The 26,534-nt window shown below is 39.1% G+C and overlaps 1 protein-coding gene across 1 annotated transcript in view; it reads left to right on the top strand.

The window, feature by feature from the left end:
* The window catches only part of aff2 (AF4/FMR2 family, member 2), a 168,436-nt gene that overhangs the window by 101,395 nt on the left and 40,507 nt on the right, over positions 1-26,534 (top strand). Inside the window, exons 9-11 of the mRNA XM_073487330.1 lie at positions 1,616-1,679; positions 8,659-8,713; positions 21,642-21,679. Coding sequence (XP_073343431.1) covers positions 1,616-1,679; positions 8,659-8,713; positions 21,642-21,679 — 157 coding nt within the window. The remainder of the gene's footprint in view (positions 1-1,615; positions 1,680-8,658; positions 8,714-21,641; positions 21,680-26,534) is intronic.

A 26,534-nucleotide genomic window follows, 5' to 3' on the forward strand; every position in this document is an offset into this window, starting at 1 on the left:
TCAGCCATGTCTTTTTTTTCAAGTTTTCAAGTAAAAGGCCAGATAACAAAAAAAAAGCATGTTTCTCGCACAGCAGTTGAACAACTGTTTTTACAGGTTTGGTGGAGTTACCCTTTAAAATGACAGTATGTAATTTCTACCACTAGAAGCCTCTCAATCAAAACAATAACGAAAGATGTAGTTTGATGATGTCGTGAAGTAGTGTGGGATCATTGAGACAGTATTGTTGTCTTCATTGTTAAACAATCACTATTGCTGGTGAAAATCTATCTGACGTGACTCAGACATTAATGTTCCCAGACGAGGTCATGTCGCGTTATGTTTAACCACGTTCCCCAACTTCCTTCCTCACTTTCGGACTCTCTCCTGTAAGTGACAGACGATAAAACATTTGGGATAATGTTAGTACACAGCTTAACCAAATATATAACAACGGTCAAGTTGTTCTCAGAAATCTTACATATGAGCTGAACACAACTAGAGCCCGGCCAGTGCTGGATTTTTGGGGCCCATGCCGATATTGGGAGAGAAAAAAATATTGATACACACAGAATATTTACATAAATGCACTTTTTTAGTATTGATCCCTCAAATCAATCAAACACTTATGAGAAAGATGCGTAAGTACTGGACGCAGGATGTTTTACAGTTTAACAATTAACTCTAATGTACAAAATAAATATGAAGAATATAGAAGAAGAAGAAAAGAATCATTCATATCAGCACATACTGGACAACATATAGACCAATACCTATATATCTGTGCCAACATCGGCCAATTATATCGGTAGGGCTCTAAACAAAATGTATAACAAAGTTCTTGTTGTTTTTTGATTTTGTTTTTTAATGCTGAAATGTCCCATTTTATATTGTTTAAATACTTGACAATTGAAGATAGTTCATCACATTGATGCAAAAATACTGAAATCTGCTCACTGATTTTTGCAACATTCCCCATGATTGTCTCACACAAGAGGACATATTGAAGGGATTGCTGCCTAAACAGTCATACTGTACATGTACTGTATCTAAATGTAGACCACTTGAAAGAATCTCATTTGTTTCATCATATATATCATCACATTGCCCAATACTGGATTTGTACATTACAGTAGTTCTGACTCACACCAGATCTTCAAAAGCTCCTCTGAACTTGTGCTCTTTTGTTAACCCCATCGTGTAGTCTTTTGAGATGTTTGTGATGTATATAAAGCTGAAATGTTTCCCCACTGGCAGCCTTTTCTCTCTGAAGAAACGCCGCTGACTAGAATATAAAATACAGTGAAAGGGTTCTGAAAGTCTGTATATCTGTGTTGGAGGAGAATTCATCACCTCAAGTTGTTGTGGTTGCACAGTGTATTTCAGTTTGAATTTTATTGCAAAGGGACATTTGCTTTGTGTTTACACCCAAACTCCTGTTACCACAGTGAAGAAAACACACACATGGACACACACTAATTTAATAACACTGGAGCAGGGTGTCATGTTTTCCAGGGTGGCACAAGTACCTCACATCTACAGTGATTTGAGTCTGGCTGCTTGTCAAACAGTAATCACTCTCAGCCAAAGACGCATGCAAAACAGTGATACTTGAATGTCCTCTGTTGTGTTGCAGAGCGATGTACTGTATCAGCTAACAAGCCTGCTGCTGCTAAACCACCAACTGCACCACAGAAGTCGTGAGTATCTCCCTCTCTGACACACACACACACACACACACACACACACACACATAAACAGAGAATTTCTGACCCGCTGCTGCGCTCGCCTCAAGGTAAAATTAAGCTTGACTCTTGGATGAAATTCACTGCTGGTAGGAGGAAAAAAAGATTGTGTGGATCAGAGCGGGAAAGTGCAGCTACATTAATTTAACGTGAGCCAGGAGCATATTGCAACATCTCTGGCTGCAGCCCACTCCACTTCACTCACAGAGCTGTACAGCAGGATTCATGGCGGGGGGAGATTGGAAAGGCAGAAATCTTGGCTTGTAAATCCGCCTCACGGCCCTGATTCATCCTGAGCCTGACCGAGACAAGCATAATGATTTTGTTTTAGAAATTGACAGTTCGCTGAAATGTCTCTCCGCTGAACAGTGATTGTCCACTCACAGCTGAATTACTGTAACTACGCAGCAACGGCCTTTAGCATTTACAAAATCCAAAACACAAGAGGAAGAGTGCAGGAAGTGGATTAAACAGTGTGTTTATCTGCTCAGCTGTAAACTTCAGCATATTCAAGTTTACCACTGACAGAAGTGGTCTAACGTGACCCAGCATCATTAGGAGCTTTATTATCTTATAACATGTTGTGGGGTTAAGCAAAAACAAGTCTCATTTATAAAAGTAAAGGAACTGTGTTTGGAAACTGGAACCCAACGCTTGCCCACTACATCAGAGTGTGACATTAGCAGCTTTGTCCAGATTTTTTTTTTTTGCTTCAGCCCCTCTGAGCCGAGCTTGTTGCCAGAGATAGCGCTGCATTAGCCAAACACTGGTTAGTACTCAACCTAAGTGCCTTTTGTCTTGCAACAATAAAAGTGACACATACTTTTTAAAGAATGGGGGAATGTATGTAAGCTAAGCTGCTAAACAGTTTTATCGTATCGTACTTAAAGCTACACACTGCAGTACAAGAACAATGGCGCTCTTTTATCTCCATACCATCACTAGTATCACAAACCTTTTTTTCTGGGACCTCTAGCTTTAGCCACAGTCTTGTAGCACCGCAAGCGTGTCACCATCGAGGGCATTTAGGACTCCTTCTGTTTTTTAAAAAGTCATGCTGTCAACATTAGCTTTTTTTAGCTAGCTAGCTACAGCTGTCATTTCAGTGAGCAAAAAAGTGTAAATAAATCGAGTCCTGCAGGAATGAGTCCCAAAACCCAGAAATCAGTTAGCATTTTTGCACGTCAGGATCCCTCATCTCGAAGTCAATAGACTTTTTGAATGGTCTGTGGTTAACGTAAGCTTAAGAGAGTTTAATATCGACATTAGACGTTACTAATAATATTTCAGTAATATATTATGACAGTTATGTCACGTAATGCGTTACAATCCGCGTTTCCGACCAAAGTGAAGCGTTTATTGTTGCTTTTTTAAGAGCCTGTACACCACGACCATATTAATATAGGCTGTGTGTGTTTAATATGGCCGAGCCTATAAGTTCTTTGTTCAGTCTCTGTGTGACTGAAATGAGTCATATTTCATAGGACAGATGAAGACTAATCCTCCGAGTGCACTTTAATTTACATTCTTGAATCACACCATGCATTCCTTGTTCTGTGGACAAAAATGTAAAGGCATATTTGTCTTGTCATGTCATTATAGGCTACATTATAGAAGGTAGTTTCATATGACTGAGCCTACAATTAGAAATATTTATTCCTATCTCATAATATCTCTCTTTGATCCTTTGTCTGCCTGCTCATCCCTGTGTCCAAGGCCATTCGTTGATTTATAAAAGATCTAGGTTATTAAATTGTTCTAGAGGTTATTTGGGCATTTTGTTGAAAGTAACTACAAAGTAGTATAGTAATCCATTAATCTACGCAGACAGAAATATTGTTACGTAATATATAACTTTAAATTGAAGGTAAGTAGAAATATGTAATGTATTTGCATTTTTAATCTAAAATCCCATAGACTTTTTGTCAAGGGAACCAGGGCAATGTGATCTGGGTTATCTTACAAAAATGGCCTCCCTACAGCGCTCTATTACCACTAACTAGAAACAAGAAGCTTCAAGGCTTTTGTCTACATGCTGAAATCACGGACCCATTGTTTAAAAAATCGGAATAAGTCATCACTGTAAAGGACATGAAAGAATGGATAGTGGCAACAATAGCTAAGGGTTTTTTTGTCATCTATCCATTTTGGATGACAGTATTTCAAACAAATGACAGAGGTGATCACCAAACTGTAGAACACTGATCTATTTGTTGTATCAGAATGTTTTTTCGATGTAAAACAAAAAGCTGTTAGTTCTGGTGCTCGTACACATTGTGCTTGTTCATGTTTAATTTCTTTCCTCATCTGGGGAAGAGGAATTTTTGCTCTATCCACAGTCATATTATCCCTTTAACATTAGTTCAATATGACAACTCCTGTGTTACTACCTCTAATGAGAGTTTTCAAGTGCTAAGTGCCATGAATTATTTATGCATTTGATGAAAGCTCATTTTAAAAAAGGAGAGAAAATGTGGCAAGCGTAGTGTCAGACAGAAGCTTTTGAAAATGAAAAAGACTTGATGGCCAAAAGATGATGCAAAAATCCTGCAAGTTAAAAAGATGTCAAAGCAGTCTGTAGTCAGCACTAATTCAGCTCGTTTCATTAAAATTCCAGGTCAGCATGTAAACTCTCATTTCCTCCTCTTTAGATATGTGTTTAAATAGTTAATTGTATCTCCATTAGGATGATGTCTGCCGGAGCTGCACTGCTTTTTGTGGCTTATTACACTATTTTGGTTCCAAAGCCGATAAGCCTTTTTGCTTTTGATTACTATTGTCTGCCCTGAGGTGTAATTTTTTTCCCATCTTGTATTCAAGCATAAATGCTGCTTTGTTTATTAGGGTGAAATAATTGTTATTGGTTAAAAACAATGCCTGTTTACTGCAGCCATTAGGCAGTTCTTTGTTTTTACTGCGATGCTCAACAGCGTAAAATGTTCGGGATAATGAACACCTCGTCTTATTCAAGAGTAATTGTGCCGTTGAGGCTAATTGCTATATTCTTTGCCGAATGTTTACAATGTCCGACCATTACAGAAAACTCATCTGACAGTAATCCCTCTCAAACAGGCTCTGTGCATTAATGCTACATAGAATATGTTGTGTTTAATTTGTTTATTTGGTTAGAGCAGAGAGTAGAGAGAGATACCCTACCCTCCTGCTGCATGAGGTTCATTACGCTCGGATCCGCTCACATGATGCTGAGACAACTGCGTGTATGCAACAGAGCGGAAGAAGTGAAGAAGACTCGTGTCTAGTCGGAGCAGCTTCGGTGGTTGCTCAGTCGGCAGTGTGGTCGTCTCACCTGCTGGCAGCAACAGAAACCCAGAGTGCAGTTTAACATCCTAGACACAGAGCGGGGCCTTAACACTGCCACCTACAAGGTCTCTGTTTGCTCAATATGAAAAGAATACTGTCAAAACATGATGCTTTGTCAGCACCAAGTTACAGGAGGCCAGTCAGATGACAATAGGACAATAAGCAGCCAAGTGTTATTGTGATGTTATTGAAACATGTTGGAGTGTGAATGCACTCACTGTAAGTTGCTTTGGACAAAAGCATCTGCCGAGTGAATGTAATGTTAATTTTGAATGAGATTCAGCAGCACTAGTAACACATCTGCTGTGCAGGTGCATGTTCAGATTCTAATGCATCCTGTGTTAACAAATATTTATCTTCAATAATAAGACACAACATGAGTGACAACAACCAACGAGCCTTGCGTAAGAGCTCAAACTGAGAGCAAAAATCTGACACATTGCATCAAAGATACCAATTAGGGTTGTGCAATGTCAACCAAATTGGCATTGGGCGATGTCAACAGTGAAACGTTGTGATGGACGATGACACAGTTGTGGGAGGACGGGGGTGTTGCTATGCTTTTCTGAATTTGAAGTAGCAATCTCTGACTGTGTCAGCCAGCCGCCGACATACATCCCTGATTTGGAAAAAAACAGAAACATAACGTTCTTCCTTTAATTTTAATTCCTACATGTCACAACGACTCCGGGCGCCTTTTAAATCAGCAACAGTACAGGATTCAGTACTCGATGACTTCAGCCATGTGATGGACGATGGCAACCTCTATCACCCAACCCTCATACCAATTCCTTTTTTTTGTGTGTTTGGCAACATGAAAAATATTGAGTGCATCTCGTAAATTCTATGATCAATTTTTGAATAACCTTCCAACACAACAAGAATGCACTGACATGTGTGTTTGTATCAGCGCTTCACAGAGACACAGTCTGCAGGAATAAATATAACATGACAAACCTCAAAATGACGACGACTTCAAAAGCTTGTTGAACTACAGTCTGCTCACGTGTCTGTGTTGTTCCTGCAGAATAATGAACCACAGTAATATTCAACCTTTGCCTCCTTGCACTAGACCAGACCAGCGGTTCCTAATCTTTCAGACTTATAACCACTTAAAACAAAACACTGTCTACTCTCAACCCGTTGTCACTGGATGCATGTCTTCCTCTCACAGCCAGTTCAATCAAAGAGAGATTTTTTTTCACTCTTGACTCATTTTTAGAGGTAAAATGATCCGGTGATTCACAAAGAAAAATGCAAAGATTCAAAGAAAGCCTGAAAAAGTTAACCTAATTTGTTACAGCAGGAAACTGTTTTTTCTGCTTTGCTGTTTTTAATGATCTCGTGACCCCCAGGTTGGGAACCACTGCCCTAAACAAACCGTCTGACTCACAGATAGTTACAGTATGTGGTTCGCATTGTTGGCATAGCTTTTGAATGAAGGATGGAGTTGGTGTGAGCAGTGCTGGCCACCATAAAAAGCAATGGAAAGAACAACACATAACAGAACCTGCATTAAAAGGAGATCCAAGTGCAGCAATGATCGCTAAGAGCCAAAATGGAGTCATGAAATGATAAATGAGAGGATATTTTCCTGTTGAACACAGAGGGACAAGAAGCAGAGAAGGACAGAGTTAACGGAGACATTTTATCCTCATTTTTAGGCTCATCATTTTATTTTGGGTTACTTCTAGAATAGGTTTACATGATTTAATGTTCAAAAAAACACATCAGTTTTCTCATACTGTCCAGTGCTGCAGCTCTGTATTCCCCCTCTGTCTGAAACCCTCCTCCTTTAAGGCCCCTCCTCCCAAGCGCCCAGTATCGTGATTGGTCAGCTCACACATGCCTGAGCTTATAACAGCCGCTTACAACAACAGAGTAGATGTGCTAAATCAATTCTTATGTGTCGAACTAGCCGCTAGGCATAAATTATGTAAATATGTGACATGGTGATGAAGTGTGATGTCACAAAGTCACAGAATTAAAGGAGGGACTACTGACGAGGCGTTTCAGGAGCAGTGTTTTTTGTGGGAGAGAGGAGCTCCTGTTGTTGCGAACTGTCAAAATCTTTTACATGCACACGGACATTTAAAACACTGATGGAGAGGGAAATAAAAAAAAATTTAAAAAGGTCTCCTTTAAGGCTGTGAGCTGGTCTGAATAAGTTTGTCTTCATTGTGGACGACGATACAGAGACGCTGGCAGGGAGCTTGTTCAGCTTGAGCGTTTTCCCCCTAAAGCCAAGTCAACTCAAGAGAAAGATTTATGCGTGTGTTTTGTTTTGCAGCCGGAGTTCATGTGCATCTGAAATGCTGTGTTGAGCAATTAGTCATTAGCTGAGCGTGGCTTTGATTTAGCTTCGGAAAATATTAACATCCTCTCAGACAAACTTCCGCAAGTAATGGAGCACTGCTCGCGCTTTACTTTGAGAAATAAAAAGACTCCGTTTTATGAAGGCAATTAAGAGCCTTGTAGAAATCTGATGCCGTGCTTTCCAAGCTGGATGCTTCAGTCCATAACTCATTTATATCTGACTGCGTCTGTCCTCATGGATGCTTCCACTCTCTCTTGCATTTTATTCCTTTCCCCTCCACGCTTCCTCTATTGAGTCTCCATCTCCCTCTCCTCCGTCGCGCGCTCCCCTTCTCCTCTCTGTCATTATCATCTCCATCTCACTCACTATCTCCCTCTCTCCATCTGTCCCTTCTTATGAAATAAAACATGAATCCATTATTCATTCATTCAAACATATCTATCATCGCTGCGTGTGCTGCACTGTGCCCCGCTTATCTGCAAAGCTTTTTTCTCATTGTGCTTCAGTTATTCACCACTCGTACGGTCCCATCTGAAAACACCACAACACTGGGGAGTGTTTTTTAGCGGTGCAAGCACTGACAAGAGTGGTTCGTGAGGCAGTAAAAATCCCTTTAGGGGATTCTCCTGTCATAACAATAGCAGTGCCAGCTTAAAATAACAGGAGTTTGTGTGGAGGGTTTATATAAAGCAATAAAACACAGGAACTTGCCAATGCACAGCACATAAATACTGAATAATTTGTGCGGTAAGGAGCAGGTGATGCTCTGAGGGAGGTCATGTTATCGACTGTGTCTTGTATATCTCTTTCACAGCCTCCGTACATCTATATTGTTAGCATTTCATCTCTAGCGTGGTGAGAATAAACGAAAGCCAATAAAAGCGACAAGCAGGTCCTTTTTGTAATTATTAGCCCTCTCCAAAGTATCCGTGTACAGTCCTGACCAGGGGACTGATCTCGGCCGAGCACGTCCTCTTTGTTTCCAAGGAATTCTTGGCTGTAGGTCAGCGCTTGTCAGACAGAAAGTTTCCAGGTGAAAAAACAATCTGGCTTTCCTCCTCCGAGCTCGAAAAGCCGAACATCTGGTAGGTTTTAAGGCAGCGAAGTGCTCCATCCACTGTCCACCTCTTCACTCCCTAACATGAACCAGCTCTGCTTCTTCTGCTGTGTAATTAATCCGTTTGCCAGAAATGTTCATGAAAGGGAATCGCCGACCACGACTCGGCAAATCCGACCTAATACGAGCAGACAGGAGGTCAGGACTGCAATAACACGTGTCTCTTTGTCTCTGCGCAGAATGTTGGAGGATGACCTGAAGATCAGCAGCGATGAGGAGGAGGGTGAACAAAAGGTGAGCTCCCCCTGCAGTCTGTCTGATCATTCATTCTTCTATGCACACATTCCCTCGTTCCAGCTTAGTTAGTCCTCCAGTCAGCCGTGCATTCACATACATTATATTAAAGTCAGTTTTCGTATGTGACATGCACTATGCACTGATTCACTCATCTGTCCAGAAGTCAAAATCAGTTAATCCATAAATCCAACTACCTTCAATCAGCTGTTATTTAGCATATACCTTCCCAATGAGGTATTTATTTACCTCAATGTGTGAATATGGATAAAGCAAATCCTTATTTTTCAAAAAAATGTTAATGTGTTGGATATGACAGCTCATTACCGAACAGTAGTCCAAGTAGTCAGTGAAATCAGTGAGTTTTGTGGTGAAACTGTCTGCATCTATGGGCTTACAACAGCGTCTTAACCAATAATTAACAGGACTAACTCAAGGCACCCCGGTCACATCTCCTGTGACTTCATAGGGGTCCACAACACCCCTTCCAGTGTGCTGCTTGGCTGTGAGCAACACATCCTGGGCTAGCTCTGTTTCAGTCCTACTATGTGTAACTGTATGTCTAGTAATTTGTGTATAAGTTTCTTGAGCGGAGCTGCCGGAGGATGCAAAATGAATTTTAGTGTAAATTGACAATAAAGTTGTATCGTATCATATCGTATCGTATCGTATCGTACAATGTGAATAGTACACCATAACCAAAAACAGGCAACTATAAAGTAAACTCTTCTCCAATAAATTATAAAACGTTGATGCGCAAATGTTGTATTCATTTATTAGACAGTTGACTGCAAAGAGATATTGGGGGGGAAAAGAGGAGCGAGAGGTGGAGACATGCGACATGGTCCCCCGGCTGGATGCAGATGTTGCAGCTGATGTTCAGTGTTAACCTTCAGACCACCAGGGAACATCATTGATATGTCGACTGATAGTGAGATACACCAGTAGGTTCACGTGCAAAGCCTCACCTAAACAGTGCACAGAACACCAGTGTTCTGCTGCGACTGACAGCTATTTACTTACAGGTAAATATTTGGAAAGATCAGTAATCACAGTCATCAGGAGGCACGTGTATGTAAATGTTTTCTTTCGCATTCTTCTTTTATTCTTCATGGATGACACAATCTTTCAAACACAAATGGTGTATCTCACATAATGTGAAGTAAAATACAGAAAGCTTAAGAAGACCTTTTGTGGTCCAAATGCTGTCCTGTTGAAACAAATAGCACGCTACCAAATCATTACAGCAACTAACTTGGTATATTAAACACAGCTAGGAACCAGGCTCGAAATAATTCTCGTTAAATGATTCAGCTGAGGTCATGAGAGGTTCAGGCTGTAACAGCTTGAGTTTCACTGTGTAAATACTACAGAAAACGACTCCTCTTCCCTGCAAGTACCTGTCAAATATCCACCAGCATCAGTAACTATCTTCTAGTGCTGTGAGTGTACTCCAGCTGGTCGAGGTGTATACTATGTATCAATCAAAGCAATACTTTCCTGTAAATTAGTTGTTTTTTTCCCCCAAGTAATTGTATGGTGTAGCCACTGGGAAAGGATTTATAAACCTTTTAAACTTAGCAGGGACGTGTAAGTGTTTTTGTTCTCTTTGAATGGGGTCCATAAATATTGAAGTCAGGACCTCGAGTCGTGATTATCAAAGTGATTGCTTTGTTGATGTTTCAAAGAGCTTGTTATTTATAACAGCAATTGCTTATTATTCTTTCAGTCATGGGAGGACTACTGGAAGAGTAACTTTAACTTTGAATTGTGTTTAACTATATCTATGATCGATCATCAAATTTAGAAAAGCAAGCATACAATAATGAATCCAAACGTAGCTTAAAGCTAGAGCATGCAAGATTGCTGCATCGAAATGGCTTAAGACCTCACTTACATGATCCCAAACGTTTCCAACAATGACAGCCTGCCACTATAACTTCCGGGAGAGCACCAGAGAGAGAGGGAAAGTCGGTGAACGTGAATAAAAGTCTATGAACATTTGTGCTTGAATCATATCAGATAGATTTTCATCAGCCGTGGTGGTTGTTTATTGGTTTGTTTACCACAAGTGAGGCCAATTTCACCTAGCGTTGCTCTCATCCTACTCGCACCAGCGTTTACCCACCCCAAACAGCCAAATTACCTTACTGTACTTTAGCTAGCGTTAAGCTAGCGAACAACAGCACGCACCGATTGTGTGCATCTGCGTGTTTAAATTGAGGTCGACCTCTTCACCCCAAGTGAAGATCACTACGCTACGCTAATCCATGTTTTAATCCAAAAAAGTTACAAAGTAATCTCTGAGCTCTCCTCTCTTTGGTAAGTGGCTCTGGATCAGAACAGTATCTGATATGACTGGGTTTAGTGCAGTTCATGTGATAGAATCGAAAGCTCCAGAACAGCTACTAAATGGACCTTGTGGGGAAATTTTACTTTTGTCATCCAAAAGTTAATTAAATTTGCAATCAATTCTTTCATCTTTCTGTCTTTAAATGATGATGGCGCCTCTCATATTAAGTTTGTTTGTTTCCTGCTTTTACATTTTACGGTTTCTATTTTGTGATCACTTCGATGTGTACTCTGTGTGCCGCCCACAAATTAATTAAAGTCCAATCCACAGAGTAGCGGACCTCTCCTTCTGTTAATGATTTTTGTGTTGTCATTTTTTTTCATCATTTAAATGCAAATGAAATTAATCAAGTTGTAATAGCTTTTTTAAATTGATCAAATTATGAATTAATTATAATTAAACACGAAAGTCTATAGTTATTCAGGTGGCACACTTTCAGGCTCTATAATTTGGGGGCTAAACAACAACTGTCAAAACTCTGAAAGGCCATAGCTGCTACATCATTGGTGTAATACAGACAAGCCTTGGAGGGGATTATGCAGCATGTAGCTTTTTATCCAAAAGGGGTGTTTCAACACGGTTAGTTCAGTGTCTGTGACTGAAGAGCTTGTGTTTGTCACTCCGGGGCTCTTTGCATATGAGCTAGCAGTTGTCCTGCTCCTCTTGTCTTGTTTTTCTGTATGAAAATTGGCATGGTGGCCCTCTCTCCTCTAATCACTATCATCATGCATTAATGATGCCAGAGATGAGTTCAAAGCAGTCAGTGGGGGTCGTGCTGCTGCCCCCTCCCCTACTGCGCACACTGATATCAGCGCTCATCAAAGAGTCCGTGAGATATTTTCTGTTAATGAAAAGATACCAGTTTCTCTCATCCCCTTTTAACTGGCCTTCTGATTGTATAATTACCTCGATGGTAGATATTATAATTATAGATGATGGCAGGTCATTTATAGTGGTTTTAGTTATTATAATTATGCTGAAAGTAGAACTGTTAATTACAGATACTTAGTGTGCATTCAGAATTGCAGCAAGTGGCTTCCTTAATCATAGGGGTTACTTATGATTATTCTCGGTATTAGAATGAACAGACAGGATGAAGTAAACTATGATTAATTCTATCTTTGTCTTTCTCTCTGTATCTCACTTTTTCTGTGTGAAATGCAACTACGTTCTTTCTCTTGCTCTGTTTCCTGCTGTGTCACAATACCTTAATCTGTCACTGTGACAGGAAACCTCCAGCTATCTCTCGGCCTATGCCAAATATACGATAAAGATACCAGTTTGTAATGTCATTTTGATGAGTCATCTTAAACTTTGGGAGTGTATACATATACATTTTATTGAGTCAAATCTGATTTGTGGCAACTAAACAGACCTGCCAATCATATAAAACTGCACCTGACTGTTATCTAGTGGGTCGTAGTTGATATCAGAGCAATCTCTGAGATGTGAGTTTCAATTTGAGTAGGTGAAACCTTTCGTTACACCCTCACATGTGTCACATTACTATTATTACTACTTCTGCTTCACTGAGACTTTAAAATGAAGCAAATAACTCCCCTATGTAACTTTTACCTGCTTACCATAGTTGTGCAGCCTCATGGTTTTCCTCTACAGTGAGGGATTGTTGCTGTGTCCAAGATCTCAGCAGTTAGCTTGGCAAGTACAATGTTATCATAGCCAGCAGAACTGATTGCCCAAGCTCCAAAAACATAACCCAGGTTGTATTTTACTGCAGTTTTCCTACTGCAGTAGTTGAATTATCATAACATGTTGCAGAGCTTCTGGTCTCTGATGATGTTACCAAACTTGACAAAAGGGTCTCTGCAGCGAGCTGTTCGCGAAAAAAAGAAAGAAAAAGAAGTAGCTCTTGCATGTAAACCACCCATAACACCATTTTATCACCATTTAAAGTTTTAGCTTTGTTGAGATTTAAAGGATAAGTTCACCCAAAATGAAAATTTGTAGACCTCAAAACATTTCTGGACCTTCACAGCAAATAGGCGTTGCAGCATTCTCCTATTTTAAATTGTAAAAAAAACTACAGAAAAAAAAAAAAAACATAAAATAGCTCCATACAACCGTTCCAGCGTAATCCAAGCCTCCGTGAGCACCAAAATCCTAAAGAGGACGTTATCTACACTCTTTTTGAGCCAAAATCTTCAATGTAGCAGCGATACTAAAAGCTCAAACGTCTGAAGTGGGTGCACAAACTTGCGTGTCAAGGGTGTAAATAACATCTTTTCAAGCCAGTTTGGAATCTTGGGACTTCTGGAGACTTGGATTACACCGCACAAGCTGAATGGTTTTTTTTTCAGTTGTTTTTTTTACATTTTAATACAAGTCTCCCTCTACGTCAGTTGTTAAGGAGAACGCCGCAGTTTTGTGAAGCTCCAGAAATGTTTTGTGAAACTTCATCCATCTTTACATAAGAATTGGGTGGAGTAGATAATGATTGATTTTTTGTTTTTGAGTGAACTCATCCTTTAAGCTAGCCTGGAGATCCAATCACGTCATCACGTGCTGATAAGACATCACTCTGCTAGGTATGGTTTCATACGATGGGGTTTGCTAGCCACGGCAAATTACATTTAATTGGATAAATGTATGCCCTTATGACCAGGGTGAGTCATCAAACAACATTTTAATGTTTTACAGGAAGAATAGGAACAATAAAACATGTTCGGTATATGCCAGGAGATAACTGAACAATTCTCACAGGGACACAGGATAAGAACTTGTGGAAACGTATTTTACTGTTTCCCAAAATGTTGAACTATTCTTTTAAAGTCTCCACCACACCTTCTCTCTTTGTATTTTTTTTCTTGTCGTGAATCTCTCTCTCTCTCTCTCTCTCTCTGGATGACTGTGCGAGACAGACACGGAGAGTGATCAAAATAAACAGAGGAGGAAAGTGAGAGAGAACGACAGAAAGCATGAAAGGAACTGAAAGTGAATAAGTTAGTGGGACAGAGAGGAAGACAAAGACAGACGAGACAGGCTGATAACAATGCAGACGAGGCGAAGATAAAGAGGGAAGGACGGAAAGAAAACAAGAAGGCAGAGCGAGAGACAAAGAGGAAGAATGAGAGCGATGAAGAGAGAGAGAGAGGCTGAGATGAATTCAGTGGCATTTTTCTGTGCATGCTGTTAACAGGCTTATAGCAAATGAGTGCATGGTGTATTATCAAGCTTTTATAGCCTGAAGTGAAACACACACACACACACACACACACACACACACACGCAATATCAAATAAACAGACGTGCACGTATTACACACATGCATCAGTCCACACATACACGCACATACAGTGGACCCATGCCGATTTATACTCTGAAGCATTTACGCCAGCAAACACATAAATAAAAACACATGCTGACAGTCTTCTAACACACACAGACACACACTGCCATTAGTATTCTGTGGCACAGCGCTGTGAGGGCAGCAGAGGAGTATGATGAATATGTTTTTGGCACCGAGCAAAGAGACGGAGGAGAGGAGGGAATTGAAAGAAAGAGCAGGGGAAGGAGGGATGGAGGAGAGAGGGGAAAGAGGAGAGGAAACAAGAGATAGCAGGAAAGAGAGAGATGTTCCTAATGACTTTAGAAACTGACAGAAAAACAGCAACCCAATTACCGCTGCAGGACTTTCCTTTGTCTCTCTATCTGCCTGCATTTCTCTCTTTTCTCTCCCCGAGCTTGTGATGACAGATCACCTCGGTCAGAGCAAAGTCAAGCTTAAAAAGCTCTGTCTTTATATAAAAATACAGCTGCAGCTGGTGAAAGTGTCCAGCACACTGGGGACCAAAGTCATGTCTACACACTGTTTCACAGTCAGCTAGATGCAGAAATATTTAGACAGGTTCTCTGAGGTGTTTCCAGACATGTGATGTATTCATACTGTTATATGACATTAAACTTGAGAAAATGTCAAAGGAGCTCAGTTTGAGCTGTGTAGCTTCGAGACAAATCTCTGGATGACGTCACTGAAATAAACATAATATAAACATGATAGCGTGCAGCTTTCGCTCCAGGTAACTGGTCGGCAGAGGTGATCAGTAACCACATCCAATCACAGCCATTGATTAGTCCATGTGGTCAATGTCGACCTTAACAGCAGATATTTTGCCTTGTCATATTGGGAAAAGCAAAGGTTTTGTTATTAACTTGGCTCGGTTCTGGTCCCACTAAATGTCAGTGTGACAGTGAGGCAGCATGCACAATAACAACAGGGCCCTGAAACTGACGCAGCTAAATGGAATTCAGCCATGAGTAATTTATATATATATATATAGTTGTTTAAACTTTTTTAACTTAGCCATTTGTCTTCTTTTCCCACAACATCACTCCGGCGCCACAACAGAGTGGGCAGCACGACACAGAAGCTCCACTTTCCTAGTTTTTTTGTTTTTTATATACTGTTTTTAACTTTTGAAGTTTAGTTTGGGGAGTTTAAGTACTTTTAACCGCCTCAGACCATCAGCCATCAGACTGCACAACACCTAGCGTTGTACCTAGTACCTCCCAACCCACTTAAGACATGCATCACTTATAGTTAACGACAGATATTGCACATGTATGTATATACAAACAGCCTGTGTAAATGTACACACTGTATGTATGTCTCAGGAAATGATCTGCACATTTACATGAACATTGCACACAGATCCATCTCGTGTATATAGCATTTCTATTCTATTGTACTTTATCCATTTTTTTGAGTATATTTTTAATTTATCCTATTTTATTTTTTCTCTTTGTCCACTCCTACCTTGTGCTGCTACTTTTGTATTGTTTTGTATTGTTTTCATACTGTTGTTCCTGTTTGCTACTGTGCCAAAATTGAATAAAAAAGAAGGTACATTTATCTTATCTTATTTTAAAGCAGTGTACTATGTGATCAACCAATCAATTAACCTCTGAGCTGAATTAGACAGATCCTTAAGCATCACATGTCGTTATCATTAAGTAGTTACTAGATGACAGTTTAAACAGTAGCCTCAATCCCTTGATAACAACAACTTTGTCGATTTTCAACCAGCTTTGTATCACTACAAGTTTGGTAGTTTTTTTTCTCAGTTTCCTCCGGTTATGGAGCACTAGATTTAAAAATATTTCTGTTCTACTGCATAAACATGTTTGTTAAGCTGTCCATTCACAGCCCTAGCAACCCACATGAAGGCCAGTTGGGTCAAGAACTCACAAGTGGCTCTAACGATTGTTAAACGAGGGTTTAAAGCCTGCAACTTCCCTCCAGTTAGTTAGAACTGAGGAATCCTCTTGGATGAGAGGTGAAACGGCTTCAAGAAACTGAAAAACGTCCAGTTCCCTTCGATACAGCACTTAGATTTACCATGACCTGGATGACTGAGAACCTTCATCAACAGCCCAGTTTTATGGCCCAGATTTAAAGGCCCATCTTTCCAGTATTGAAGCACTTCTTTAAATATGTGGCATTTGCTGTGTGATTAGTGCCACTGCTCATTTTCCCTGACACTCAATAAGCGTGACATGATATTTCATAAAAATGTAATAATTCCCTCAGACAATATGGCTCCACCACTTAAGACCCTGGTATAATATCTGTGTTCTTTATTTAGGATCACAAAATACAGTTCATTGTGTAGGAATTAGTGGCAGAAATGGAATATAATATTTATAATAATGTTTTCATTAGTCCATAATCACCTAAAACTAAGAATCATTGTGTATTCGTTAAATTAAAATATATTTTTTTGTGTTTTTAGCATCCACTGTAGGGGACAATGAGACAAGGGTATTCTGTTTGTTGCAATCTACAACCACTAAATCCTACAGACTGGACCTTTAACAGTATACTGTGGAGGTTTCGACCACTAGTAGCTCTATGGAGCAATGTTTTCATGCATGGGTTCTCATTTTGTTTATACGTATATAAGTGCTGGTTCACTATAATACAGGTACTTGAATATTTCCATTCTATATTACTTTTTACTTTAACCCCACTATTTATTTAACATAGATGTTTTTATGGCTTTTTATGTGAAAGATCTGAATACTTCTTTTATCATTGATAGAGCCTGTGGACTGTGCAATACACTTTCCTACTGGTAATGCAGGAAAAAGAATTGAAGATGAAAAAGATTGCTTGCTTAGCATAGATATTAACAATCCAGGACCAAAACATAAAAAATGAAATACAAGAGTTGTTGAGTCCAGTGTTTTATGAAGCAGGAAATATATTCAGCACGTTTGTCAGCCTTCAGGATGTACACTGTGTGTTTTTGTTGAGAAACAGTGTAAACAGAACTGTGCAGGGTGCATTTAAACATGTGGAATCTGCATCTGCTGGAAAAAATGTCCATAAAGTGAGCGAGTCTGACTTTTCACCAGTTCCATGGCAACCTTCAACTAAGCATCTAAAGCATATAGTTAAAGACTGACCTCAAATCACAGTTTAGGATGGCTTAAATGCACAGTGGCAAAAATGTTATATAAATAAGGAAAAAAGTGAAGTGTACGTGGATGTTTGTAGAGAAGGACACCAGGGCGAGAGTCAAAACACAGCATGAAACACATCTTTGATTAAAGAAGCTCAAATCTGAGTTTTTTTGGCAGAATTATCTTATTGTTTTTGCTGTAGTGAGTTTGTTTTATTGTCTGTATAATCACCTGTTTATGCCGGGAAGTCTCATCATTGTATTTCATTACTGTTAAGGTATTTCAATCAAAACTTCATTTAAACTCGTACCATTGAGGCTGCAATGATGTCGAGTTACAAACAAGTTAAAAATTGAACAAAACACAAATGAAAATCAGTTAAATCCCATATTATGGGGAGATTGCATCTTTGCAGTTGCAGCCCCCAAACTCTGGAACAAGTTGCCTCTACACTTTAAGCTGCCCTCTACACTGCCTGTTTTTAAATCCTGTCTCAAAACACATTTTTATTCCTTGACTTTTGATTCAGTATGAGGGTTGCCTTTCTTGTTCTTATGATCTTTGTGTTTTATTGTGTTGCTTTTTGCTGTTTCTGACTTTTCAGCACTTTTGCCAACTGTTGTTGTCTTAGATGTGCTTTATAAATACATTTGGATAGGATTGGACTGGATTGGATTGTAGAAAGTGAGTTTTCTCATATATTTTGACTATAAGGTAGGTCTAGGTGGTATATAAATACTGCAGAAGTATCAAAACGCTTAAAGGTGCTAAATGTTAGTTAAAAAACATTTTTTAAAATCGACTTAAATTATCAACAGAAGAAACTGAAGAACTGAAGAAATAACTCTTTTGCATCATGTCAAAGATGTATATGTCTTGTGTTGCATGGATATTTGTTGAAGTTAGCATGCTAACCAGCTAGCCCCTAGCCAAATTGTAGCTCAAGAGGTGATAGTCCAACAGTGAACAACACTAACAGTCCCCCGGTGCTCCGAGCTCCCAGTCTAGTCAGAATCAGCTAATACTACCGCTAGCTGCTAGTTAAACGAGCTTACAAGCTAATGGCAGCTATAGTTAGCTGTAGCTAGTGGTTACTCTAGCGATATGCTGCATTTGTTTGGAGAATTAATTGTTAAATATTGAACCTTTAATCCACAGAGAAATGAGCCGACACAAGCCGTCAGGACTTCTGTAAGGTTGTGATGTCACAACTATACAGTCACTGCACTCAGCTACCTCCTCATCACAGCCGGCAGGATGATGTAAAAACATGATGGGCTGTGCCTGCTCAGGCCTGTGAGAGCTGACCAATCAGAGTAGACTGGGCTTTTTGGGAGGGGCGTCTTAAAGAGACAGAAGCTAAAACAGAAAATAATAAATAAAACAAAAATAATGTGTTTTTGAACATTAAAGGATGTAAACATTTTGTGGCTGACACCTAGATTCAAAATATGAAGCTGAGAGAAATAAACATAATACGGGACCTTTAAAGCAGTTGCACATGTTAATGTCAGGCTTGCGTCTCAGAATTCAGCTCAGTTTGTGTCCATTTGCATGAGCTCAGATTAACTGGCTGTAGTTTACACAGTCTTCTGCAGAGGTGCAGCATTGTATCTCAAAAAGAAAGCAAAGTGCAGAGGCTACTGAGTGACCTTGAAACAGAGATAACTTGTAACAGATGGTCAGAGCAAACTCCAGCAAACAAGCGTGTGCAAGGTATAGAGAGGCATTGATCAGTAAGATTTAAAAGTGACTGGAAGGGGTGAAAGTGACAACATGGGCATAAAGGCAGCTGAGTAAATAGAGAAATCTCATATCTTGGTTGACAGGTGAGAAAGGAAAACATTTGTTCATTTTGTCCGCGAGCTACCGCACACGACTGGTGAAACATGTGTCACATAGCTGAGGAGAAAGTCGGGGATGAGTGATCGTGTATCTAATCGTGCATGAATATGTAATTTGGCTCTGAAAGATTAAAGATTCGCCTTCAATTCTAAAGACTAATATTATTTCTGTACACAGTCAGGTGTCGATGAGAATACAAAGGTCTTGAGTGAACTAGCTGTGTTAAATCCAACTGGCAGCTGATGGAAAGATGCTAAAAGTCGGGATGTGGAGCCTCTTTGTTTTGCACTAAATCCAGTAGCTGCTATATTTCCAGTATGCAAGCTCTGCGCAAGAGTTGCATCAGAAATTCAGGATTTTTTAACCCACTGTTCAGGTGTTAGAAATGCTTTATAAAGTCTCTCACGCGAAGTAAAGCGACATTGTATAGACAAGCGAAGAATTCATTGTTCAGTTACTGTTCAAGATGGTGCGGGGGTGTTTAAAGCCTTGTTAAAACTGCATCCAGCCAGGCCTGATGTGCAACACTGTGATGTCTTGAGAAAGAAGGGAGATGTGGGATTTTACGGATAAACATAAAACATATACAGAGGCATTATGTCTAAAGCTTTAAGGTCTGAATTGTCTTGCTTTGGGTAAAACAGCTTGTCCTCTATGTCAGGAACAATACTTCCAGCCGTGTTGAAACCGAGGAGATTGTGTGAATAAATACTGGTTGGATTGTTCTTTATTTAAATCCAAGTAAAGCCACCAGCTAGCTAAATATATTCACACGTAGATCCTTTCCACAAGCCCTGCAAGTCTCCCAAAGCCAAAGATCTGAGGAGGTTTGTTGTTGTAGCCCGCAGCTACACATCGATCTATCAGAAACTTCACTGGTCCAGTTAATCACCTTATTCCTGGAGAGAGAGAGAGAAAGACAACAAGCCAGAGGCGAGAAAAGGTCCTGATTTTGTTCCAGTAATTCATTTTAATTGTCGGGTTTCAGTGCTTGAAGATGAATTAACGGCTGATATTCTCAGAAATTGAGTTTACTGTTTTTGTTTTGTTCTCATAATTGATGTAGTCATGTACAAAATTGACTCAGGGTTGACAGAGGGAGGAGAAGAAGATGAGAGGGGAGAAAGGGAGGGAAGAAAGGCTTCACTGACAAACCTAATCACCCCATTCTTTTACTGAAAGGAGGGAAAGTATGAATAGAAATAAATGAGTGAACAGAGGCTGGGGTGAAGGGAGAGGGCAGGGAGGAAACAAGGGATAAAAGAAGAGAAGATAAAGAGAAAAAAAGAGGGTTTTTTTCTCGCTTTAATGACAAGAAAGCCTCGGCGTGGTTCTCTAAGAGGAGACAGGAAAAAAAGTGAAGGTCTGAGGAGTCGAGGTTTAAATGGGTGAAAGGGAAACGCTGGATAGTGTCTTCAAGTTGTATTGATTGGTTCTATTTATTTTGTGGTTTTTATTCTCTGTGAAGTACTTTGTTCAGAAAAGGCTATAAAATAATGTTTTATGTTGCTGTTCCTGTCAGTGGTGTCATTTCTGAGGACCAAGAACCCCAAAATAACATACTGTAACAAAACATAATTATATTATGACTGTATATAAGTGGCTTTTTTTTTTTAACACTCACAACTTTTTTCACAAAATCTCACATTTCTTTTTAATATCCAATTTTTGATAAGCTTAACAACTTCAATAACTCACCTTGACACAGAATGTGAAAATGTTTTTCTCTTTTTGTTTTTGTTTCTGCTGCTGCTGCTGCTACAAAGACAGATCCTATTTGTACAACTGAATTTACACATTTTTTAATTGTAGTAATAGCATTTAGCAATTTTTTTTTACATTTTCTTCATTATTTCTATTGAACCACTGAATATAATCATTAATCATCAATCAGTTGATACTGTCAACTGACATAAGTTACCAATAATATATTTAATAAAACTATTAGAGGCTCGATTTAAGCATATTTTTTGTTACTTAATCTTCACTGTCTGTCAGATATTTAACAAGCAGCCTCACATTTGCTCCTGATGAACATGATCAGCCAAACAAGAAGCACAAACACTGACACTCATCATCATGTTGGTGTCGTACGCTCTTATATCACAGACACATTCATTGTATTACAATCTTTGATTCTATGGAAAAACCTCCTAGTTAAATCCTGTATGTCTGTAACGTTTGTCCTGCCTCCTTTAATTACTGACTTCTGCGTTCGGTTAAATAAATAGTAAAACTGTGCTGAAAATTCAAACTGAATATATGAACATACTGTAACTGATGGTTTCTGTGTATGTGTATTGACAGGTGTCTGACAAGCCCAAGGCCAGAGGCACGGCCATAAGGTAAGACAAACAGCCACATTCTGCGTCGTAACATAGTGGTTGATTTATCTCAATGACATATTTTTTGTGATAAACTGTGGTATATAACAAATTGTTAAATGTGAGAGAAATGCAATTTAGGTAAAGTCAAACTCAAGCATCATCCTTCTATATAGTCTGCTGGTCAGTATGTCTTTGGCAGACTACAGAAAGTCAATGCAGTATGTTCCTTTCAACATCAACCAAACAACACGCTGTAAATAAATGCTCTCTGCTCTGAAAGCACACATTTTGAGGCAGCCATGGTCAGTGTGTTGGATGAGTCTCTGGCCTTTTTTCTGTAGTTGTTATTGGAAGAACTGTTAAGGTCAGAGATGTCACTGGAACGTCCAGAGACACATAACCTTCAGTGTGTGTGCACAGATCTACAATTTTTTACTAATTGTCAACCTATGATCTGTAAGATGGAGAGGCTCAGGCTAATGGATGCTGTTAAGGAGTCTGAGTGTGGATCAAAGATTCTGTCTGGGATTAGTAATGTTTGAAGGTTACTGCAGAAACAACCACTATTAAGCTTTCTGGAGGTGTAGTGGCTCTAATTCACTGAAGCATCTGTGATGGCAGGTGCCCACTTGATAACCCCAGTCACCAGCCTGCACTCACACACTCGACTCTGTACCACTAGAAATTAGGCAGCAGATGTCTTCTACACTCACTATTAGTTTGTTAGGGCATAAATCTTTCCACATGCTCCTGCGTGCTCACACGGGATTATGGTTCAAAGGAAGAAATATAAAATCCTGTGTGTCTTTATAAATAGTGTAAATGTACATATGCCGTATAATGAGACAAGGTCACTACGTAAGGTTTCCTTAGACTTCTTTTTACTAATTTTAGTCTCATTATAGCTTCACACAAATTTAACATTTGACGTTCATCCAAAACAGAGAGCATGTGGTGAACATACGGGGGAGTATCAAGGTGGCGTGTTGTTGAAATAAAAAGCTTAACTCTGGCTGCAGTATTAGATTTTTAATAAACTTGCTTGTGTGTGGAACCCTTTTCTTTAACATTGCTTTGAGATAAAACAGTATTAAAGATAAAAAAGTATTAATATTTTTGTGCTAATTTCTGCTTCTATTCCACTACAGTTCAGAGAAAAAAGGACTTAAATGTATAGTTGTGGTAGTTATTTGGCTGATATTCTTGCAGATTGAATTACAATAAACAAAGCATGTCACACTTTTCTAAAATATGATAAGCTCCACCTCCACTGGTTACAACATTTAAATTTGATATTAGATATTAATGCATCTATAATGACATTTAAATAATATAACAGTGTAATGGGGGAATACAGAGCTGCAGCACTGGAAGGTATAAGAAAACACATTTTTTAACATTAAAGATTGTAAACCTACTCTAGCAGTAACCCAGAATAAAATTATGAACCAGAAAATTAGCATAATGTCTCCTTTAAATAAAATTGTAAATGCAGGAATATTACTTGTAATTAAGTGTTGTTACAACGTAGCATCACTACTTTTACTTAAAGTTGCAGTTTTTGATCTTTGCCCACATGAGGTCAGAAAAATCAAGCTATAAACACAACTCTGGCATATTGGTACATTGTAAACGTAATATAGCAACTTGTTTCCTGTTTACACATCAGGCAGATACAGAGCAATATTTATTTATTCATTTGGAGTCATGTTTCTGTCCACCTGAAGTACAATATCCACTCTCCCTTTAGCTCTGTTTTTGGTCTCCTCCAACCCATTGAAATATCTGGCTTGATAGCTGCTAAATGCTACACTGTGTTCACCAGCCAGTCGCTTCTTGTCTTTCTGGTCTGTTTGCTGTAGAGCAGGTCGTGTACAGTTGGTTTCTCAAAGCTTGCCTGCTATAAAAAAAAAAACCCAAAATACCTGCTTCTTTTTGCTGAAGGGGTTGATGAGAGCATTGAGAGTGAACCCAGTTTGGTAAAGCTGTGGACCGTTAACCAAAACAATTAGCTGTAAGACACTAAAATGTTCTGTATATTGATAATGAAAATTATTGATTTGAGCAGCTTTAAGTCAACTATCTGAGTACTTCTAACTTCAGTTGAGCAGGTCTAAGTCAGGGTTAACACAGAACTAAATTCACGGCCGCTCCTTTCACAGCAAAGGCTATAAAGACAGCCAAAGAGGCACATCTATGGCAGTCTGAGGGTATTTTATTGTGGAATTTAAAAATTAAAACTGGCAATCTAGACTTGATTTGATGGTGAATGTAAAATATTGAACACACCTTGGGGGTTAGTGACAGAGTAGAAGATATTTCAGATCATCAAGAGAGCTTGAGCTGTTGTAGTGCATGTTGTAAGAGCTACTTTTATCTTATTGGTTGCAATGTCTTAACTTCATTACCCAGAAATCATATTCTTTGATGCCAATCCATGTTTGGAGTCCATGTGTGTTTATACTGACACAAGAATCTCATTTAAGCTAATACGTCAGCTCTTCATCATCTAATTTATGGATAATTTAGTTGAAAATAAATCTAACAAGCTGGAATGTAGATTTAAGACTGTTTATAATAACCGTTCTTGTCTTTGTGAATTCTGTCATGTCTATTTCCATTTTCCACAATCACATTGTGTGTGGGCTACACATTGTGCTACATTATTGTCTCCCTGTAACATCTTGGGGGAACATGTCACCTAATTAATCATTAGAAAAAATGTTAGCTGCATTTGTAACATCACAGAACGTTGGTGAGAATTCATGTAAACAGCTGATTTTGGCACCGAGATCAATTTTTCACAAGTTCATCTTTTTGCTTGGATTGTGTTGTAAAGCCCAGACTGGCGCATAAGAATATAAGAAATCTTTTATAAATGAGGCTCGTTGTGTTCACAGTCTGAAGACATTAGTATGCAAGTCTGGAGTGTGACTGTGTGTGTGTGTGTGAGAGAGAGAGAGAGAGAGAGAGAGAGAGAGAGAGAGAGAGAGAGAGAGAGAGAGAGTGCTGTGTGTCTGTGTGTGCCCCAGGCCATGTGTTACTCTGCTACCGCTAATGAGCCCATTCACTCTGCAGCCCAATCTACTCAACACCGCACACACACATACACATGTCCGCGGGGACGCTGGGACTAAAGATGCTGCGAGCGATCCACTGGCTATATCCCCCATGGAGCAACACACACACACACACATTTTCACACACACACACACACTCTCTCTCACCCACACGCCTCACACCATCCATACAGACACACACGTTTTTTTTTTTTTAAATCCTCGCTCTGACAACCTCACCCACATACCAATCGTTATTCTGCTGCCACACACACACACATGCAACCACCCACCCCATCCATCCCACCACCATAGTGTATATTCAACCCTATCATTTTTATGTTTCTGCTCAATAATCTTTAAATCTCTGTGCGATCTGCTGCTCTGTATTTTCTTCATTATATCCGTGTGTATCTTTTATCATATACACTCTGGTGAGGAAAACTGCTTGGAGTCATGTAGATTTGTCTTCTTACTCTAATTATTTTAGTACAATAGAATTAGTTATAGAAGGAGTAAGAGTTGAGTTGGTAATCATAGTGGGAGTAGTATCATTATAGTTTTATGATTGATGTTATTTTAATCAGTGGTGCTGTGAATTATATTGAATACAGTGGATGTTGACGAAGAATCCATTTATAGGCACTGTGTATCTGTCAATGGAATTAGCACCGGAAATTTCAGTCAAACATGGTTCATTTAGGAGATGATATAGTATAACTCAACAGAGATTACTGTGCTGATGTTCATGATCAATAATAAAGAACAGACTGGTACAAGTTCAGTCAAGTCAGTGTGTCCTGAGCTCTGAACATCAACAGCAAAACTTTGCAGAATGTTTTTGGAATAGAAGAAGAAGCTAGTTTTAGTCAAGAGTAAATGTGATAGTAGTAATAGTCAAGTCAGTGTAGTTTCTGGAGATGAAATTCAAACTCAGAATTTTAATATTTACAAAATTAATGAGGTAATAATACAAACCCAGAAATATTTATTTTTTCCATAACTGAATAAACAAGCTGTTCTCAGAGGAAAATAAGGTCCCCAGAACACTGTTTGAACTGTGTAGGTGGCAGGGTCCGCCAAATATAAACAAGTGTATCAGTTTATTCAGTCATGAAAACAAAGTTTGTTTACTTAGTTTGTTGAGGCATAACATTATCCAGTATTCAGCATTTTTCTGATCAGTGTTTTGTTTTTGTTTTTTAAATTTGATTGCAGATAAAGTACATTAATTTAGAAATGTGCCGCTTTGACACTGATGCAGTCCGTAAAGCAACTAGAGTATGTTCAACATTTCCTCCAAGATGTATTGGAGTTGAAGTACAGCAACAGAAAGTACTGTAAAGTACTGCAAAATTGCACTTAAGTACAGTAAATGTACATTTCATCACTGCAATTTAGCAGGCTACCAAGTGTGTAATGTAATGTAAAATCATCCTTTTCTCTCAGACATATAAAACGATGGTGAAAAACTCTATACAACAAAAATTACAATAAATTGACTTGAAGAAAAAAGCGAAAATGTACTTCCATGGCCTCGGGCACTTCTGAAAATGTCAGCAAACACATCACAACTTATGAACTTGGAGCTTTCAGAAAATCTACATTTACCAGGTTGTGAATACCACGAGGGGGGAGCGTTCATAAGGACTCTTCTGGTGAAGACAGTAAACACGACCCGACTGCGGCAAGAGACCCAGCACACTCGACTCACACTCACATGGTTGCTGCATATGTTGCTAGCAAGCTAAAACTACTGTTTGTAGCATCAGTACACCGGGGTTCTGAGGCGAATAAACATGAAGTCCAAAAAC

This window comes from Pagrus major, chromosome 18 (assembly GCF_040436345.1).
Source record: "Pagrus major chromosome 18, Pma_NU_1.0".
Taxonomy (NCBI): Eukaryota; Metazoa; Chordata; class Actinopteri; order Spariformes; family Sparidae; genus Pagrus; species Pagrus major.